A 21,458-nucleotide genomic window follows, 5' to 3' on the forward strand; every position below is an offset into this window, starting at 1 on the left:
AATAAGTTAGGTGGGACAAGAACAAGCAGAAACAATGGGTCTGCCAGGACAGTCAGTTTTATGGATTTTTGGGGAGAAGGTAAAATCAGGCTGTGCGGGGCTGGGGATCGGTGAGGTTGAGGCTTGGGAGGGCAGGGATCCGGACGTGATGAAGCCAGTGATGGTGTTTGAGGTAATGGCCTGGTGCTCGTCTGTGGGGTCATGGTCCAGGGATAAGTAGGAGGAGGTGTCTGAGGGTTGGTGCCTGGCCTCACAGCGGTAGAGATCAGCGCGCCAGACTACCACAGCACCTCCCTTGTCAGCAGGTTTGATCACCCAGTCGGGGTTGTTGCAGAGTGAGTGGAGGGCTATACGTTCAGGGGGGGAGAGGTTAGAGTGAGAAAGGGGAGTGGAAAAGTTGAGATGGTTGATGTCCTGCCAGCTGTTTAAAATAAAAAGGTCTAAAGCAGGTAGATGGTCATGAGGGGCAGTCCAAGAGGAGGGAGTCCGTTGGAGATGGGAGAAGGGGTCATCACTAGGGGGTGAGGACTCCTTCCCATGGAAAAACGCTTGGATGCGAAGGTGACGGAAAAAGAGCTCCACATCGTGGCGGACATGGAACTCATGGAGGTGGGGATTGAGGGAAACAAAGGTGAGGCCTCTGCTGAGGACAGACCCTTCGGTATCAGAGCTGGGGTCATATGGTACAAGGGGGAAGGGGAAGACCCAGTGGAACTCTTGTGTTGATTAGCCTTATTACCGGATGTAAAATACATGCCTTAAGCTGTGGTGCACAAGCCACAGGAACAGGCTCTTCAGCCCACAATGTTTGTTGCAAGCATGATACCAAGTTAAACCAATCTCCTCAACCTGCATGTGATCCATATCCCTCCATTCCGTGCATATCCATGTTCCTGTCTAAACGCCTCCTAAATGTCATTGTGTCCAGCTCCACCACCAACTCTGGCAACATGCTCCAAGCACCCACCACTCTGCGTAAAGAAACTAGCCCCACACATCTCCTTTAAACTTTTCCCCTCTCATCTTCAAGCTATGGCCTTTAGTCCTTGACGTTTCCGGCCTGAGATGAAAAAAGTTCTAATTGTTTACCCGATCCATGCCATTGCCTGCCTTATCTATGCTTGAAGGGCAAGGCACGAAACCTTTATGAAAGCATCTTTGACTTTTACAGGAAAAAAAAAGTTAACAATTTTCCACCTGACAAAATAAGTCACGAGGAGAACACCAGATGGTTCCCTGACATGGGATGATTTGGTATTTAAGAGGATCCTCGAGGTGGTGGGGAGGTTTTCGCTGCTAGTTAACGGGATCCAACTTGTTGGTCTGGCAGCAGACAGGGCATGGGTGAGTGGCGACTGCTAGCGAGCTTGTTGGCCGCTGTGTACACAGTGACCATCCGCGCCCAGTTCCCCCGGGATTGTGTTCGGCCGGAGGCGCTGCAGAGTGGGGAGTGCTGCCCGCCGCTTGGCTCCATCCCGGGCGACCGCTGCGGCTCCAGCCTGGGACGGGGGGTGTGCGCCGAGGTGCGGGCGGACCCGGCTCCTCACGGCGGGCAGTACCCGCACGACGGCGTTGACGAGCGCGAACGCTGGCCGCTCCGCTTCTTCAACCGCAGCTGCCGCTGCACCGCCAACTTCCACGGCTACAACTGCGGCGGCTGCCGCTACGGCTGGAGCGGCGCTGATTGCCGCCGCCCGCTGCTGCTGCTCCGCCGGGACGTGCTGAGCCTGAGCCCAGGGGAGAGGGCGAGTCTGGTGTCCGCCCTGCACCGGGCCAAGCTCACCCCGCATCCCGATCTGGTGGTGGCCACCCGCCGCCGGCCGGACGTCCTGGGCGCCGACGGCCGCAGCCCGCAGTTCGACAACGTCTCCATCTACAACCTCTTCGTCTGGACGCACTACTACTCGGTGCGCAAGACCTACCTGGGGGCCGGACGCACCTTCGGCGACGTCGACTTCTCCCACGAAGGGCCCGCCTTCCTCACCTGGCACCGCTACCACCTGTTGCAGCTGGAGCGGGACATGCAGGTAATCTGATTCATCCTCAATGCAATAAACAAAGTAAAGTGCCGCAGGATAGACTCAGTGGGTCAGGCAGCATCCCAGGAGAAAATGAATAGATTAATTTTCGGGTTGAGACCCTTCTTCAGTCAGACTGAAAGTCAGGGGAGATGGAAACGAGAGATATAGAAAGTACATAGAACAAATGAACGAGAAATATGTAAAACAATAATGATCAAGGAAAGGTGGAGTCCACAATGGTTCATTGTTGGCTGGCAGAAGGTGACCATTTGTTCTATGTACCTTTAGATATATCTCGTTTTCTTCTCCCATGACTCTCAGTCGGAAGAAGGGTCTAGACCTGAAAGTCACCTGTTCCTTTTCTCCAGAGATGCTTCCTGACCTGCTGTGTTACTCTAGCTTGTTGTGTCTATATTTGGTGTAAATCAGTATTTGCAGTTCCTTCCAACACAAAGTGCAGGAGAAGCTCAGCCAGGCAGGTGGCTCCCATGGTGAGGAAAATGGGCATCTGCCACTACAGATGCTGCCTGCCCTGCTGAGTTGTGCCTCATCTCCAATGTGCACTGTACGTCCCTCCCTTCGAGAGTGTTTGATTATCATATGTACTGGGACTGGAACAATGAAATTTTTACTTGCTGCAACTTTACAGGCACATTATCTCTCTTCAAGATCTATTAACTGCGCCTTTATACTCCTGACCGAACCAAAAGATGATTTCTTGGTGGTTGTTTGTCAATTTCTAAAATTGTTCCAGTGCCCATGCTTGCTGCTCTTTGTGGTCACATTATGAGCCTTCTGATTTTATGCTATGTTTATCATGTTGGTTATAGCTTGATTTATCTTCCCTGCTCTGCTCTACTAGGATACAAGTTTATTGTAAACTATATTAATACTTATGCAGTGCTGAAATGGGCCTTTTAGTCCAAGTTGTCTACGACTACCAAGTTGCCCACCTGAGCTGGTACCATTTGCTAGACTCAAACCCCTCTTAACCATTCTGATCCATGTACCTGTCTAGATGTCTTTTAACAATTTAAATATCACCCATTGCTTGTTTGCCATGCCTTTTTTATTTAGTTTCCTCATGGGCCAAATTGTGCCTCATAACTTGTAGATTTCTTTGCGAGAATAGATGAGGTACGAGGGAAACATTCTCTGCAGTAAAGGTGAGATGCTCAATTAGAGGCTTCTCTGAAAGATAAGAATGTTATGTGTTACTAGTAATCTGTAGTGAAAAGATAATCTGAAAGCATGAAGGCAAAAAAATAATTATGGATGGGTTTGAATCTGAAGAGTGGTACCTTGTCAGATCGAGATTGAAATCTGTGTTTACTATTCTTGTTAATTGAGATTTGAGTGGTGGGAAAATAACCTACAAATAGGGTCCTGGTATGTAAGGCTTTTCAGCATGGAAGAAATCAGACTTATTTGGTTGGATGCTGTGTGCAGCTTTGTTCTGCTGTCACGCAGCACTATTGGATGGGGAAGAGGACCATAGTACTAATTGCCAGTTTAGTGCAACCTGGGTGTACACATCAGTGCAGAAGTTGGTGCCTAAACTTTTGAGTAACATAGACAAGGATGTGATCTGTTCAGATTTTGTAATGTAACTTGAGTGGTTGGATAAACTATTATGCAAGGCCAAAAGTGTTAGCAGGGTGCTTTTATCACCCCCCCCCCCTAATGCTAAGAGTGTTGTCCCAATCTCCCAATCTACTTAATTGCAGTCTTATAATTTTTCTTAATCTGCATGTTCTCTAAATATCAGTATAATAGTGTTACACTATATTTTACACTGATATTTTTCTCATTACACTAGTTTATTTTTAGTTTTAGCGATACAACGTGGAAAGGGGCCCCTCGGCTCACTGAGTCCGCACCGACCAGCGATCCCCACACATTAACACTATCCTACACACACTGAGGACAATTTACACGTATACCAAGCCAATTAACCAACAAATCTGTACATCTTTGGAGTGTGGGAGGTAATCAAATTGCTCGGAGAAACCCCATGCAGGTCACGGGGAGAACATACAAACTCGATACAGACAGCACTCATAGTTGGGATCGAACACGGGTTACCGGCATTGTAAGGCTACAACTCTCCCACTGCGCCACCGTGCTGCCATAAACTATTATGGTGTACACCTATAATGTGATTTGACTGGATAGCATGCACACTTTTTTTCACTGAATATCAGTACATGTGACAATAATAAACCAAACCGTTACCCATTATTGTGATCAAAATTAGGAAACTGTTATTCCCAGAGAATGGCGTAGAACTGTAGAATGCTTGCATGTAAAGCAGTAGGTGTAATAATGCAAACTAGATTAATTTTGCCTTTTGATATTAAGACAGATGGAGCCAAAGCAGTCTGATGGGGTGAGGCTGCAGAGGAGTTAAGATTGCATTTAAGTGCATAATTAATTTGAAGGTCTGAGTGCCATACTCTTTTTCTTCGTTCTACCCAAAACCAGAACTTTTGTGGTGGTAGTAGCAGTGGAGAATGAACCCCGAGAAAACCTCCTGTTACTTTGCCTGGGTGATCAAGATTAATCCAGGAAATGTATTTAACGGTATTAAGCTTCCATGAGAATATTTTAATCACAGCCAGACGCACGGCAACTCTTATTTTGCAAGAATTCACATAATTGCTATAATTGGCACAATACCTCAGAATCAGTGCCTTCATAATTTAACTGTTGGAGTCCAGTTAATATCCTTGCAAGCTGGCAGTTCACTTCTTCCAAGGCCACTGTTCCCAGAGCTTGGTGCAATATTCCAGATATGGTCCAACCAGGAACTTGTTATGTTTATAGTTAAGCCCCTGTCCCACTTAGGAAACCTGAACAGAAACCTCTGGAGACTTTGCGCTCCACCCAAGGTTTCCGTGCGGTTCCCGGAGGTTGCAGGTGGTTGCTGGAGGTTGCAGGTAGGGAGACTGACAAAAACCTCCGGGAGCCGCATGGAAACCTTGGATGGGTCGCAAAGTCCCCAGTGGTTTCCGTTCAGGTTTCAGGGGACAGGGGCATAAAGCTCTCTTTTCATTTATTTTCTTATCCTCTGGATATGGAGGCTAGCATTCCAATTAGCCTTTTGTTCTTGACACCTGGCCACTGATTCTAATGGTCAAGAGTTCAAGAGACATTTATTATCACATGCACCAATTGGTACAGTGAGATTTGAATTAGCATACAGCCATACGAATAAAAAGAACAACACACACAATAGAATTTAACATGAACATCCCCACACAGCAGAATCAACGTTTCCCACTCTGAGGGAAGGCAATAAAGTTTGGTTCTCTTCCTCTTTGTCCACCCGTGGTCGGGGCATTCATGCCCTCTCGCCGGGATGATCGGACCTCCGGCGTCAGAACGGAGAACACTCTCAGCGGCTTGGAGTTTCTGAATCGGCCACTTCCTGCCAGAGACTGCGGCTCCCGAAGTCCACAGGCCGAGCTGGGCGGAGATTCAATGCTGGTGACCCCCGACAAGAGGTCCCAGGACTCTGCGATGTTAAAGTTAGACTAAAAATAACACAAAGGATGAAAGGACAAACAACTGCTGGCAGAGCTGCCGTAAGCGGCGCTACCCGATGACAATAATGATCTTGTAATGAGCTCCTAAATCTTTATCAATCTACACAATCTCTAGCATTTCCCCACTTGAAAATTATAGATTTGTAGCTTCTTAGTCCAAACAGGATAAGCTCATGTTTGCGGTGGTTCATTGCTTCTTTTGACTATTTAATTTATCAATGTCTCTGAAATTTTGTTCTCATCTACCCTGCTGAGCATGACTTTTCACAATTGACAAAGTTTGATAACACAGTAGAAACCCATATCTTTAAATCAGAAATAAATATTCAGATTATATTAATGGCTTCTGCTAATCTCTATATTTCCCTTTTGCCTCTTGTTTCCTGGGAGTCTACAGTTGTCGTCAGTTCAACGGTCTTGATGTGCACGTCCTGAATTTGGTCTGAGTTGGTGCACTGCCCCAATGGCAAACTGAGGAGCAGCTTCGGAAACATCCTGACACCTCCTGGCACCCTCTTCTCCACACTTGACCCATTTCCTAATCTGCCTATTTAATTCTAACAAAAAGGTCTTTGTAGAACTTGTCTTTAATTACTTTGACCTCCCATGGGATTGTGGCTCTGGGTCAGCTGAAAACAGCATATATTTTGTGATATACTAGAGAATGCAGACTTGATCAAAGGCTATTTCATCATATTGAGCGTTATTAATTTAATTAGTGATGTTACATTGTCTCAATTTAAGATGGAAATAAATGTACCAACTGGAGGAATTAATGCTTGGAAAATATTATGGACATAACAAGAAGTGTGCTAAAAGAAAATTTCCCGTATTGTAAATCTGCTCCTAGATCAGTATTGGTAATATTTCAAAGTGAAGAATATGGAGTCTGGTAAATTTGGTGGTGGGTTGTATTCCACAAAGGATAGACAATCAAAAGAGAAATCTGAAGAAGAGTCCTCACCCAAAATGTTGCCTATCCTTTCCTTCCACCGAAGCTGTCTGACTCACTGAGTTCCTCTAGCACTATGTGTCTTCCGCGAGAGTTTGAACTATAATGCTCGTAAGGATAATCTAAGATACAATAGTTGATTTAACTTGGGTAAAATAGTTACAGATGACCCAGAAATATAAGCACTTTGCAGCTTTTAGTATCCATGGACATACGATACACATGCACAAGTATTGACATGATTTTGAAAAAGTTCTAAGTGTGTGCAACTGGCTTGGGGGCATAAATATCAAAATATATGTTGTTTCAGCATAACCTTCTCAATTATCCAATGTAAATATGGATAGGCATCAGATAGATGTTGATCTTATTTGCACCAAGAAATAAGCATTGTAAAATTAGTGCTGAACCAGCATGCTAGGGATTGTCACTTCTAATTGAATTGTGCATTGTCTATTCAGGTTTGGTTTTCTAATGCATCCAAATGATTTTACTCTTTATTTTTCTCTCACAGGTGATGTTGGATGACCCCACGTTCGCTCTTCCATACTGGAATTTTGCTACAGGAAGAAATACTTGTGACATCTGCACAGATGAACTAATGGGAGCCAGAAGCAACTTTAACCCTACACTCCTAAGTTCAAACTCTGTCTTCGCACTGTGGGGCAATCTGTGTGAAAGTGTGGAAGACTATGATACCCTGGGAACTATTTGCAATGGTAACTACTTTAATAATATAGAAAAGGGAACATTCAATAAAATAAAACATGTGTCTGGATTAGTAGAAACTAAAATTTGGCACCCTTAAAGAGAAACTCTCAAATACTCCAAGATCGCCTGTAGCATTACTTTTTCTCCCCAACCAATAAAAGCACCCTTTGGATACCAGAGGACCACTCTGAAGTTGTGGTCTTGTGTCATAATTTAAGTCTTGTTGTGCAAGACTTAAATTATGAACCAGTCTTGATCTTTGAAGATTTGAAGCTTTGTTTGCTATATGAAGAATGTTAACCACTAGAATAGGATGGTGGTCATTTCTTAACTGTTTGAAACCTGATTCCAATCAGCCTTGAACTCTGATTTGTCCCTGGCGGTGATGATCTGCCAAATAATCTGTTCTCTTAGAGAAGTTAGAACGCTCCAGACGCAAAACATCGTCTGTCCATTTCCCCCAGTAGATGCAGGCTGACCTGCTGAGTTTCTCCAGCAGTTTTTTGCTGCGGTTAAATATGTTACTGTAGCTGGATGCTGGTTTTGCATTTGACAGTTGGGTGTGTTATGTTCGCCGTATTTTGGGGTGAATTGGATATTCCATCCCGCCTACTGGAAATATAGCAGCTAGGATAAGGGGGAAATCCTTTAAAACCGAGATGAGAAGTACTTTTTTCACACAGAGAGTGGTGAATCTCTGGAACTCCCTGCCACAGAGGGTAATCGAGGCCAGTTCATTGGCTATATTTAAGAGGGAGTTAGATGTGGCCCTTGTGGCTAAGGGGATCAGAGGGTATGGAGAGAAGGCAGGTACGGGATACTGAGTTGGATGATCAGCCATGATCATATTGAATGGCGGTGCAGGCTCGAAGGGCCGAATGGCCTACTCCTGCACCTAATTTCTATGTTTCTATATTGGTTCACATCACATATTGACCTTGTGAATGGTAGCATCAAATACTTAACTATCTGCCGCTTTAGTTCATTCTATAACATTATGAGGCCTGTCAATGAAAGGTAAGCGGTGGTGGTTTGTGTGATGGTCCGGGCTGCATTCATAACTCTCTGCAATTTCTTGCAGTCTTGGGTCGAGCTGTTCCCAAATCTCATTGTAATGCAACCTGATAAAATGCTTTCTATGACGCATCTGTAGAAGTTGGTGAGGGTTGTTGGGGAAAGGCCAAATTTCCTAAGTCTTCAAAGGAAGCAAATGGCATCGGTGTGCTTTCGATGTGGCTGGTCCAGAACAAATTGCCGGTACTGCAATTTCATTCTTTATTACTCAGAATACAAAGCTTTCAACCATCTCTACTTCAACACTTTCAACATATACTGGGGTATGTTTACCGCTTCGCTTCCTGAAGTCGACCCCTATTTGACCAATATATCCCACTCCCCATAGTGATTAAAGTCCCAAGTTTCCTCTCGAACACTAGCCAGGTCATCATTTGTTTGTCAACCTAGGACCATGAATGTGACTGAAGTTTACATCAATGGGTCAATATCCCAAACAGTTCCTGCTTGGTTGGACAAAGACATTATCTTGCAGGTTCTAAGAAACATGACAATTCTCAGCAATTATGTTTTACATAATCTTTTACCCATCAATGTTAAATGCAGGAGTAGCCCATTTGGTCCTTCATGTCTGTGCGGCCATTCAGTAAGTTAATGGCTGTTCTTAGATCAGTGCCACTTCCCCACACTAATCTCATATCCCTCGATTACTTTCATATCCAAATATCAATCTTGATTATATTCAGCAACCAAGTCTATACAGCACACTTGAGAAGAGAATTCCAAATGTTATCTCCTAGATAAAGTGGTGCAGTAGACTGTAAATGTTAAATTCATATTTATGAAATATTAAGCACATATTTATGATACAACTAGACTAAGTGGGACCCGTTGGGTCCTAGCATCACACGGGAAGGCTGGTCCCCCAACGCAATATTCCACCTCTCCACCAATTCTAATATTGATGGCCATTGGGGGGGGGGGGGGGGGGGGGGGGTTCTGGAGCGCTGGCATGGGTGTTGTGGGCTGAAGGGACTGGTTTCCCGAGGCCTAGTATGGACATTGTGGGCCGAATGGATTCTTGGGCTGGCGGCACAGTCACTCATGCCTGTTGTGCTGGCAGGACACTCACGGCTGGTGGGCTGGCAGTTGACTCACGGCTATTCCTTGAAATTCCATTTCAAGCACGGTACAAGGCCACCAAATTCAAGTGCAGTTCTTTACCATTTCAAGCAGAGTGCAAGTCCACAAAAGACAGCGAGCCGTGACATCTCCCTCCTCCATCTTGCAGAGACTGAGCCACGCCCACACTTCTGAGTTTTATAGTCCCTCCCCCCTCCCACCAGACAGGGCGTGGCCTTCATGGTGTGATTGACAGGAGAGAGAATCTCAACATTTTTAAAACACTAATAACTTTTATTTTTCATCGATGGGAAAAATCCTCGGCACCTGATGAGTGAAGGGGAACTGAGTAAGATGGCCAAAAATCACAGCCGTTCTTTCTAAAATGAATATAAAGCTCAAACAAGAAGTGGTAAAGGTTAGACTTTTAATTATATAGAGGCCAAGGCAACTTTAATTAGCCAAAGCAACTTTAATTAGGCAACACAGCTTTAGCATTTCCAAACCAAAGGCAACACAGCTTTAAACCCCCTTTTCACGGGGCGAGTTGACGCAAGATGTCACCAGAGTGAAGAGGTCGTGGTCCAGCACGAGTCTCGCACGATATAACGGCAGTAGATAAAGAGTTCCCACGGTACTCGGCATTTATGTTATTCGTGCGAGTTACTTGGCCGTTTCCCGAGCAGTCGCGTTAAATCTTGAATGAACATCGTGAACTACACGTGACACAAATGATGTAACTTTTTTTTTCACACACTATATATATCCTCCCTTGGTTGAATCGGCTCATTTGGAGACGTAGAGTGGTGGAATTAAATAGAACTTCAAGCATTGGATGTATTCCGTTATATTAAAAGTTCTGAACAGTAAATAGAGCCTGCCCTCCGCATTTAATGTGCTATTTCTTGTGCTTCTTGGATACCTGAGCACAAGTTGGTAAATACAGATGGCCTTTTTAAAGGCAAGCATTACAAGTGAGAATTGCCTGCCCTCATGCATAATTCTTTTTATGGCTCTTTAAACTTCAAACACAAAGGGTGTAAAAGCTGTCTGCGACTTTTTTACTTTGCAGCTGCAGGGCAGACAGACAGACTTATAAGAGAAGTTTAAGTTTACTGCAAACACAGAACTTTTACATCAATAGCAATGTATGTTTTAAAATCTTGGATAACATTAAATGGTTCTCCTCTTGATGAACTTATATATCGTTATATAAACTCACATGAGCACTCGGGAAACTCGGCAGCCTTCGTCTCCAGCAGGTTCCTTTTCCTCTCCCTGTTTCTATAATCCTCTCTGGATTTATCGTACAGAATCTCGTTAAATTGGAACCATTCTACAAGTTCCCCCTCTTGTTCCCTGGTGAAGTTATATGGCTTTACCTTCTGCCATCTTCCCTTTACATAAGCGTCTGTAGAGGCTATTCCTACAACGGCTACTGGGGAGGCAATCTGAATTGCACCTTGCTCACCCTCTCCCTGCTCCAAGGAGCCCACAGGCAGTGTTATCTGTGGCATCTCCTGTTGCCTCTCCACCTGTCTCTCTTGCTGCGTCTCCTCCTCATTCTCCTGCATGGCAAAAACATCTCTGACCCGCTTTTCCCCCTTCCTTTGAGATTTTCTGGGAGCCATCTCTGCAAGTGTTCCTGTTAAAAAGATTATCCAACAATGACAATTAGGTGGGACGTCCTCGAAGGACACATGTTCCCATGTGTCCTTTTGAGACCACCTTTTTTAATCACCTTCTGTCCCCTCTGTCCAGCTTCCGGGTTCACCGTTCGCAGGAGTTCCCACGGTACCCGCAAGAGTTATTACGGATATCGCACGGATATCGCACTGGCCACTACGTTCATATAATGTTGCAATACTCAACCACAAGTGTACAAGTCACTCTTGGAGAAATTCCAATTTTCTTGAATTTTCTCCCGAGTGACCAAGTTACACGATGACCTGCCGTTAGCGCTACGGTGGTCCACGGTGGTCCACGAATGCCGCACTGTTATCGCACGAGGTTCCCACGATGTTGAACTCTGGTTAACTCTTGCGTCAAGTCGCCCCGTGTAAAAGCCGCATTAGCATTTCTAAACCAAAGGCAACACAGCTTTAGCATTTCCAAACCAAAGGCAACACAGCTTTAGCATTTCCAAACTATATTTTCAAACCACATTAAGGGCACTGACAGGTCATTAAAACCACTCACAGTTTAGTGGACATGTGTTCAGTGTTATTCACAGCTCAGACTGAGAGATGTGACCCTCTCGCTCCCCCATCTTGCAGAGACTGACTGAGGCACTCAACACTTCCGGGTTTTTATAGTCCCTCCGGAAGGGGCGTGGCCTTCAGGAGAGAGAATCTCAAAATTTCTTAAACACTAATAACTCTTATATTCTTCATCGATGGGAAAAATCCTCGTGTCTTGCGCAGCGGAGGGGGACTCTGAGTAAGATGGCCATAAATCACAGCCGTAAGTGGCAGCGTTTTTTCTAAAATCAATATACAGAACAACAGGAAGTGGTCAAAGTTTTTAGTAATATAGACTTAGTAATATAGATATTTTAATGTCAAAACTTATCTCCATCCTGAATCCTCTTTTCTTCATTTACTCAATTAGCTGTATAATTGGTGCACAGATACAAATATTTACACATTGTGGCACACTGGTGCATCTGGTAAAGCTTCCTGCTTACAGTGCCAAAGCCCCAGGTTGTGTCCTGACCTTGGGTGTTGCCTGTGTGGCGTTTGCATATACTCCGTGACAGTATGGGTTTGCGGTGCGTCTGGGTGCTCCAGTTTTTTTCCCACGTTCCAAAAGACATGCACGTTTGTGGGTTAACTGGCCTTTGTAAAACATTTCCCCTAATGTATAGGAAACGAATGAGAAAATAAGATAATATAGATCTAGTGTGAACGGGTCGGCATGGACTCGGTGGGCCAAAGAGCTCTCTCACTAAACTAAACTAAATTTTTAAACTCAACTAAATTTCTGTTGCACCATTTCTAATGCACCCTCTGAATTAGTTAAATAGTTAAGGTATATTTGGAAACTCTGTTTATGAATAGTAAGGTTGTTCCATTGTAAGCAATAAACAACTCGGGACTAAAGGGCCTGTCCCACTTGGGCATCATTTGCGGTACGCAGATGGCGCGCGGACATTTTGTACATCCCAAAATCCTGGTAAATACTGGAGTACATTACCAGTCACGTAATCCAGTAACTACGTGACTGGCTACGTCACCACACACCATGCGCGCGTAATGCGCACCATGAGCGCGTCGTGATGCGTAAATGACACGCAAATGACGCCCAAGTGGGTCAGGCCCTTAACTCAGCATGTCAGGCAACATCCCTGGAGAACATGGATGGGTGACGTTTTGGGCCGAGACCCTTCTTCAGACTCTACTCGAAACCTGTCTCGAAAGGCTGAATGGCCTACTCCTGCACATTGTCTATTATCACCTATCCATGTTCTCCAGGGCTGTTGCCTGACCCACTGCGTTACTCCAGCACTTTGTGTTCTTTTGTGTATTAACCAGCATCTGCAGTTCTTTATTTCTACTGTTCCATTATAGTATATTTACATAAATGTGGCACACCTGAAATTTACATATAAATCATAAAACTTAAATCAAGCATATGTAACAAATATCTATTGTACATATTTTAGTCTTTTTTTGGTTCCCATCCTGATATTTTGTATTTTTCAACGGATGGGGAAACAAATTGCTGATGACGGTGACCAGCTGCCATCCTCAATCTTAACCCTTTGCCGAGTAGACATGATACCACTGCTACAGGGAAATAGAGATGGTCCTAATGCCACTATGTTCTCGGTTCATCCAGGCACTGAAGGTGGCCCAATTGAACGGAATCCAGGAGGGAATGTTGCCAGACCAATGGTGCAACGTCTGCCCGACTCTCAGGATGTAGCCAAATGTTTAGATATATCATCTTATGACACACTGCCTTTCTACTCCAATTCAACAGATAGCTTCCGAAACTCGGTGGAAGGTAAGTTTATTTAAGGAATATTTGGATGGTGATTTAAAAAAATATGGGGTCAATGTATTCTAATAATAATTTGCAGTTTTTAATCAGTAAAGTCGCCTTTTATGTTAAAAACCAAGATTACTCAAGCCAATTTTGCAAACATCCTACTTTGTATCCTGGATTACGACAGACCCGCTGAGGTTGACCACAGGGCTTCTGAACTTTTTAAAAATCAACTTTATTCAGAATAAAAATAATATTCACAACAAAAATTGCAACAAACTTTTCAGACATTCTCAGCATATATATATTAATTAGTGTCATATTCTGTAGTCTTTGCACGTATCTGTAAGCAAAACACCCGTGTGGTCCCATGGCATGTTACCCCTTTCCTTATTTGAGTGTCCCCACTGGATTCTGCCCCTTAATGTCCAGTGGCAGAAGGACCATGGACTGTGATACTCCCACACAGAACCTTAGCATTATCTGCACCGAGTTTCAGTGAGTCCCTCAGCATTGTACTCCTCTAGTCTAGAATGGGCCAGTCGGCAATGCTCCCAGACGGACATCACACTGTGCTGGCAGAATAACATGTTTTGGACAGACCAGAGTTGATGCTCTTCCTGCAGCACTTGGTTTTTGCTGAGTTGATGGTCCTCCTGCAGGACTTGATGTCCATCTCCAAATGAGTCCCTAGGCACAGTCTTTACATCAGAGTCCTGTGTTATGGAGCTGTTTGGGATAAGCATAACAAGGACCATCATTCTCCAGACTCGGTGACAGTACAGGTCATCGGTGAGGTTGAAAGTTTAATCGGCTGTGTGGTCCAGGACATGGTCATGCAAAGCCATAGTCAGTTCAGGAATGGTAAGGGATTTGCAGAAATAAAAGTGGCAGGTAGAGCAAGAAGAGTGATGCTGTCTAACTAGTTTTGAGTGAATAAATTACCAGATCACTGAATTGTGAGCTGGTGGCTGCATAGCAAGACATAATAAAGTGCAACATTTAATATGGTATGAACTGGAATATACATTCTTCATTAATCTTTTTACTTTGAAGTGGCTGTCTTCTGTCTTCTAGGTTATAGTGATCCTTCAGGAACGTACAGTCCAGCAGTTCGCAGTTTGCATAATCTAGCACATTTGTTTCTTAATGGAACTGGTGGGCAAACCCATTTGTCCCCAAATGACCCAATCTTTGTGTTGTTGCATACATTTACTGATGCAATATTTGATGAATGGTTGAGGAGAAGTAAAGCAGGTAAATATAATTGATTTTAATTGTTGTTCAACTGGAATTTTTTGCATTTATTTATTTATATCTTGACCATCTCTTAAGGATATTTTAATCTCAAATCTAATGATCCACATTGTGGTAATATTGACAGCGTCAGACACCCAGATTTGATCCGAACTATGTGTGCTGTCTGTGCAGAGTTTGTACATTCTCCTTGTGACCATATACATTTTCTCTGGGTACTTCCATTTCAATCCACATTCAAAAGACATGCAGGTTGGTAGGTTAATTGGCTTCTGTAAATAGTGTGTAGGATGTGAAAGTGGGGTAACATAGAACGAGTGTGCAGGTGACCGATGGTCAGCGTGGGCTGACTAATTCTAAACTCATGTAGTCATTTTCTACACTCAAGCATCTAATTAATTTTATTTATTACCTGTGGATGTGTTGTCATCATTCACACATTCTTCTGAGCAAAGCATCTTAGTCTGTTCAGTAGATAAGAAATTTATGGATCAGAAATTGGAATTGTATTGTACAAACATGACAGAATTAATTATAGAGTGAAATATCGCTGAACATGTCCTTGGCCTTTAGAGTACATGTAGCACAGAAAGCAATCTTTGTTTTTGCATTTCCATAACATAACATTTTAAGCATACAGAACTAATACTGGTGATGTTAACCATTCTGGCCAAATTGGAGATGCCAGGACACTAAAATTGAGTAAACACTTCTGGGCTGCACAGGGCCAGGCATTTAATTACCTTGACTATCGGAACAATTCAGAGGCTAGGCTTGGCACACTGGGAAATTTGCTTTCTTACTTTGCAAAACTGTCCCACCTTGTATAAAGTATGTCAAGATTACAAGAGAAATTCTTACAATTTAAAGATAGTAAATAGTGCCCACCACAACGCTAAATTCTGCTGCCACAAATCAAATATCCTATACCCAATCCAGCAGATCTTACTTGATTGTCACTCATGTTAAACACCCTATAATTGCACAAAAGTCCAAACCCGAGTGTATACAACTTTCCCGTAGGATAGGACCAGCTCATGGAAGCTTTCTCCCCATCATGCGGAGAAAATACAGTGTATTACATTCAGAAAGTAAAAGACCGCTATCCCTTTGCTAAACACTCACTCGCAGTGGGGAAGCTGCTCCAGTATCACCGTTGTAAGATTTCTCCCTCTATGTGCAGTGCACAGGTCAGTTTGATGGTGTATGCCATTGCTTCTATGCTAGCAAGCTGAATTTGGCTGTCATTCTGACCTCTGATACTGTCTGTGTGGAGTTTCCACATTCAGGGTTTCTTCAGTGTGCTCCAGTTTCCTCCATGTCTTCAAGCCATATGGCTTGTCGTGTAATTGGCTGCTGCAAATTGGCTCCGGTGTGTTGGCGAGTGGGGACATTGATGAAAATATGGGGAGAACAAAAATAGGATTGGTGTAGGATTGCTAGAAAAAGGGTGGTCGATATTCAGCGTGGACCTGCTGCACCAGAACTGATGTGATTACTCACAATTCTGAAGGGTCGCTGACCAGAAACATAATTGGTTTCCCTTTCCAAAGTTATTTGTTGATTGGCTGAGTTATTCCATATTTTCTATGTTACTCCAGGTGTACCAGCTATTCTGTACCACCCCCTGCCCCCTCCCCACACCTTGTCCAAACTGAAGTCCACTCGCTGCCAGTAGATACTATTTCTCATTCATTTCAGTTCTTTCATTTAGACCTCTGTTTTGCTTTGGATAAATTGAATAATTTCCAACCCCACCAGATGGAGAAATAATCTGAGGCAGATCCTGCCTCTAAACCACCTTCTTCAATGCAGTGCCACCATAGTGCAGGTTTCCATACACAATTAAAATGTTAGGCCCTCGAGCTTTAAGTCCTTATTCTTTGGACATTTCTAACATTTTTGCATCAGAACAATAAATTGGTGTTCGTTACTTGTGTTTTTGTGTTGGTAAATTCATGCTTTTTTTTGCAGATTTATCCATCTTTCCAGTGGCAAATGCACCCATTGGACATAACGGAGCATACAATATGGTTCCGTTCTGGCCTCCAGTCACTAACGTAGAAATGTTTTTGACAGCAGCTGAAAACCTTGGCTACAGCTATGAAGTTGAATGGCCAAGTAAGATGATTATGAAATCATTAACTAATCTACTTGCTTCCTGTTGTGGGGTAGTGGTTAAAGCTTAAGGCATATAGTTCACAAAAATCCCAGTAATTTGTTCAGTTTTCAATGAAGCTTAATCATTAAATGGCTGAAGATCAGTGCCTATGCCTAGATTGGTTTACTTGAAAGTATTCGTTATTTTAAAGAAAATATTATTTGCTTTGTTTATGACTTTTAATTATAGTTTGACTTCTGCGCAAGTCCTCTAAAGAATGAGGATGTTAAGGAAGATGCTTATTCAAGGCGAGGATTTCAAATTGTTTTCCACTGCTGGTTGATTTGTATTTGCCTTTCATTAGAATATTATTTTCCTTTGCATAAATAATGTATCTGACCAAGCAACATGCCCACACTTCTTAACTAGTAATACAGAGCATGCTTAAGTATATAAGTGTGCAATAATTATGTGCTCACCACTCTCTGTAGGTTCAAGTGGTTAAGTGCAGGGCAGGTGCTAAAGCAGTTGACATGCATCAATTTCTACGGTATATTTGTAGAGGTTCAAGAGAATACTTGTGGACAAGCTGTATCTTCTCATTTGCCTAAAAGTAAATACACTGATTCCCCTTCTTGATCACTGCAAAGTGTGTGAAGGAGCCAGATTAAGTTGGTGGTGATATGGATACCTAGTAATTTGACACTGTTGACAGTCTCTACAGCAGCTCTGTTGAAGAGAACAGGATTATATTCGCCTCATCAGTACCTTAGGTCAACAGCCAACTCTTTCATCTTGCTGACATTCAGACCTAGGTTGTCGTACCAAAACCACAATACATAGAAAAGTACAGCACAGCAATGGGCCATTCCGCACCCATAATATCTGTGCTGAACATGATGCCAAGTTTACATTCATATTGCCTGCACATGATCAATACCCTTTCATTCCCTGCATATCCACATTCCTATCTAAATGCCTCTTAAACGCACAATCATATCTATAGCAGCCTGTTCCAGGCACCCACAACCCTTTTTTCTTTAAGAAAGCTTGCCTTGCATATCTCCGTTAAATGTTTCCCCTCTTACCATAAAGCAATGCACTTTAGTCTTTAATATTTCTACCCTGGGAGAAAAGTTCTGACTGCCTACCCAATCTGTCTCTCATAATTTTATATACTTCCATCTGGTCATCCCTCAAAATATCTGGTATTCCAGAGAAAACAATCCAAGTTTGTCCAGCCTTTCCTTGTAGCTAATATCCCCTGATCCAGACAGCATTCTGGTAAACCTCTTCTGTACCCTCACCAAAAACTCCACATCTTTCTTGCAATGGAACGAACAGACTGAATGCAATAGTCCAAATGTGGTATAAGCTAAATGTTGCAGACCTGCATCACATAGAGCTAAATCTAATAGAACCATTGACACAAGGTTCTCAAATGCTTTCCTGTACTTTATTTCATCATAGCTGTGATCCAACTGACAATAATAGTATCATCGATGTACTTAAAGATGAAGTTGGTGTTATACTTGGCCATAATAATGCGTGCACAGGGAATAAAACAAGGGGCTGAGCAAACAACTCTGAGGGCTGCCAATGTTGAGAGTCAAGGTGCTGGAAATGATATGACCAATTGAAACTGACTGAAGTCCATTGGTCAGAAAATCCTGAAGCCTGCTACAGATGAATGCCCCAAAGCCACCAAGGTCCAGAAGTTTAGGAATGAGTTTATTTGGTATTACGGTGTTGAAGACTGAGTGGTAGTCTATGAATAGCATCCTGACATTGGTGTTCTTATTGTCAAGGTGATCCAGAGCTGAATGTAGTGCAAGAAAGTAATCTGTAGACCTACTTTTCCATACGTAGGTTGCAAAGAGTTTATATTGTCTGGTAGACTGGAACTCCATTATGGTGCTCCATTAACATTTTATTTATTTATTTTTTAATTTATTTTATTTTTTAATTAGAAGCACAATAAGTTACAGTAATACACACCACATATATCTTATTACATTTGTTGTACCCATTCATTTTTTGAGCTTTAAGAAAGAAATAAAAGAAGTAAGAAAGGTGAGAAAGAGTCGTGATAGTGCAGGAAAGTGTTGGGAAAAGAAAGCCCATTAGAAAGAGAGTTAGAGAAGAAAGTTAAGAAATAGACCCTAGAAAAGAAAGAAAGAAAGAGAAACAATCTCTCTATTGTAAAAAAATCCGCAAAAAGGGATATACCAACCATATTTTTCACCCCCCGTTACCAGATCCTGGCACCATTTATCTTTTAAATTACTGTTGCACCTTATGCTTGTAGTAAGTCCATAAATGCAGACCACGTCTTTTAGAAGTGGTCTGCTTTGCCTGCGAGGAGGAGTCTCATATCTTCCAGGTGTAATGTTTCGAACATGTTTGAAATCCACATTTTTATTGTTGGTATAGGAGCGTTTTTCCAGAATTTGAGTATAAGCTTTTTTCCCGTTATTAGCCCGTAATTAAATAAATTCTTTTGAAAGCACTTCATTATGGTCAATCTTAGAGTGACTGCGCAGTAGTCATTGAGATGGGTCATTATATGTCTTGGGAACCAGAAGCATGGAGATTTCCTTGAAGTAGGTGCAGGCAGTAGACTGTTGAAGTTAAATTCTTATTTATGAAATGTTATGTACATATTTATGACATCCTATTTTAATGCCTGGGAACCTATAGAGACGTGGTTATTGGAAGGCTTAGAATGGGTTAAATGCTCTCAGGCCAAAGAGTGCTGGCACAATGTGACTTTACCATCATTAATAAAGCTGATAATCCAGCATGCTCAGGACTTTAGTATTTTTGGGCTGTCGGATCTCCCAGACTTTTGGATATTATTCCCGTTAATACCCCAGTACACTTGAATGCACCGTTTTAGGTGATACAATATTATAATTTACTAGTGAACGGTGGAAAGAGAGAGCACGATCCAGGTTCCAAATGAGTTGAAAAGAGTACCTAGAATAAGTGCCCAGTGCTTGGCAATAGAGTGCAGGAACCAGGGACACTGTCAGTAGAATGGCAACTGGACCCTACTGCATTGAAAGGGATTATGGGAACCAGGGAAACCAGAAACCAAAACCTCGGTATTTCCGAACATCAAGTTGTGATTATAAGATTTATACTGTAAGTGAATCATGGTAGTTCAGGAAGAAACTGAAATAAGGCAGTGTATGTACTAAATTAATTCCTGCATGGTTCATTATAACGGAACATAAAGGTCTGGAGTAACTCGGCAGGTCAGACAACATCTCTGGAGGACATGGAACTGACATTTTTGTTTGGGACCCTTCTGACTGTTTGTAGTGGGAGAGAGAAAGCTGGAAAAGATGCTGGGAAAAGGGCTGGGACGAAGCCTGACAAGTGATAGGTGAATACAGGTAAAGGGGGAGGGGGGGGGGAGCTGATTGGCAGATGGGTGGACAAAGGCTAGAGATGAAAAGGAGACAAACGAGTACTAAAGGAGAGAAGAAGATAATACTTCTTATTATTATAGGGGGGAAATTGTAAAGCCAGAGGAGGGGATATAGATGGAAGTGGATAAAGGAGACGAACAGCAGACAAGGAGACAAAAAGATAATGATCAGGAGAGAACTGTAAAGCCAGGGGAAGGATATAGATGGGAGACATTAAACTGTACATTATAATTATTTTATTTACTATTATATCATTTATTATGTAGTTGAATGATTGAATAATGACTAGATTCAAAGCAGACTGTGTTCAATTTGAACTTTAAAATATATATTTTTGTCTTTGAAATATCTTCTGCAGACAAACCTCTCACAGTGTTGGAATTAGTAGCGGTGGGGATCCTTGTTGCCTTGGTGCTGGTCGCTGTAATTTACACCATCTCTACCATAGCTTTACGCAGTAGAAGAAGAAATATGGCTGCCAGTGAACTGAATGAACCACTCTTAAATACGCCACATAAGCGCTACTCAGAAAATGATGCATCAACCATCCTCCAAGATATCTCATAACCTGCTCTCTCTGACTGTACCTTTGATTTAATTTTCATGTAGACAGATGACACGCTACTAAACACCTGTCGTTCCCTGCTTATGTATTTTGTTTATAGATCAAAGAAGATGTTATCCATGGAATTTATATGCTGCCAATATGCAAAATGAGAAAAATCTATACAGAATTGTCCTGAAAATTAGTTCCACTGCCTTATTAATGGCAGCCATCATACTTTGCAAAGGGACATTGGAAATAATTTGTGAACCTTGATTAGCTAAATCACAACGGTAAATGTGCCAAGGTAAATTCTAATTTTAATAAACTGAAGGCTGCATTTCTAGTAAACTGTCCGTATAGCGGTTGCTTTCCCACCCTTCTCTCATAACACATTTTTTAGTAGTGATTTGTAAATCCCATGAAGGTGAATATCTGTTATATAAACAGCTGTAACGGGTATCACGTAGAGTCATAGAATGATACAGTGTGGAAACAGGCCCTTCAGCCCAACTTGCCCACACCGGCCAACAATATCCCAGCTACACTAGTCCCACTTGCCTGCGCTTGGTCCATATCCCTCCAAGCCTGTCCTATCCATGTACCTGTCTAACTGTCATTAAACGATGGGATAGTCCCAGCCTCAACTGCTTCCTCTGGCAACTTGTTCCACTCGCTCATCACCCTTTGTGAGAAAAAGTTACCCCTTCAGATTCCTATTAAATCTTTTCCCCTTCACCTTGAACCTATGGTCCTCGATT

At 42.7% G+C, this 21,458-nt stretch overlaps 1 protein-coding gene across 1 annotated transcript; it reads left to right on the plus strand.

Annotated features, from left to right (window-relative positions):
* Positions 1 to 1,257: 1,257 nt before the first annotated feature.
* Positions 1,258 to 20,782, plus strand: tyrp1 (tyrosinase related protein 1). Its single transcript, XM_033018000.1, has 6 exons — positions 1,258 to 2,027; positions 7,036 to 7,240; positions 13,209 to 13,376; positions 14,436 to 14,615; positions 16,590 to 16,736; positions 20,512 to 20,782. Exons 1-6 carry the CDS (start codon positions 1,341 to 1,343, stop codon positions 20,718 to 20,720), a joined length of 1,596 nt encoding a protein of 531 aa, XP_032873891.1. The 5' UTR covers positions 1,258 to 1,340; the 3' UTR covers positions 20,721 to 20,782.
* The last annotated feature ends 676 nt before the right edge of the window (positions 20,783 to 21,458 follow it).

Source organism: Amblyraja radiata, chromosome 3 (genome assembly GCF_010909765.2).
Source record: "Amblyraja radiata isolate CabotCenter1 chromosome 3, sAmbRad1.1.pri, whole genome shotgun sequence".
NCBI classification, from domain to species: domain Eukaryota; kingdom Metazoa; phylum Chordata; class Chondrichthyes; order Rajiformes; family Rajidae; genus Amblyraja; species Amblyraja radiata.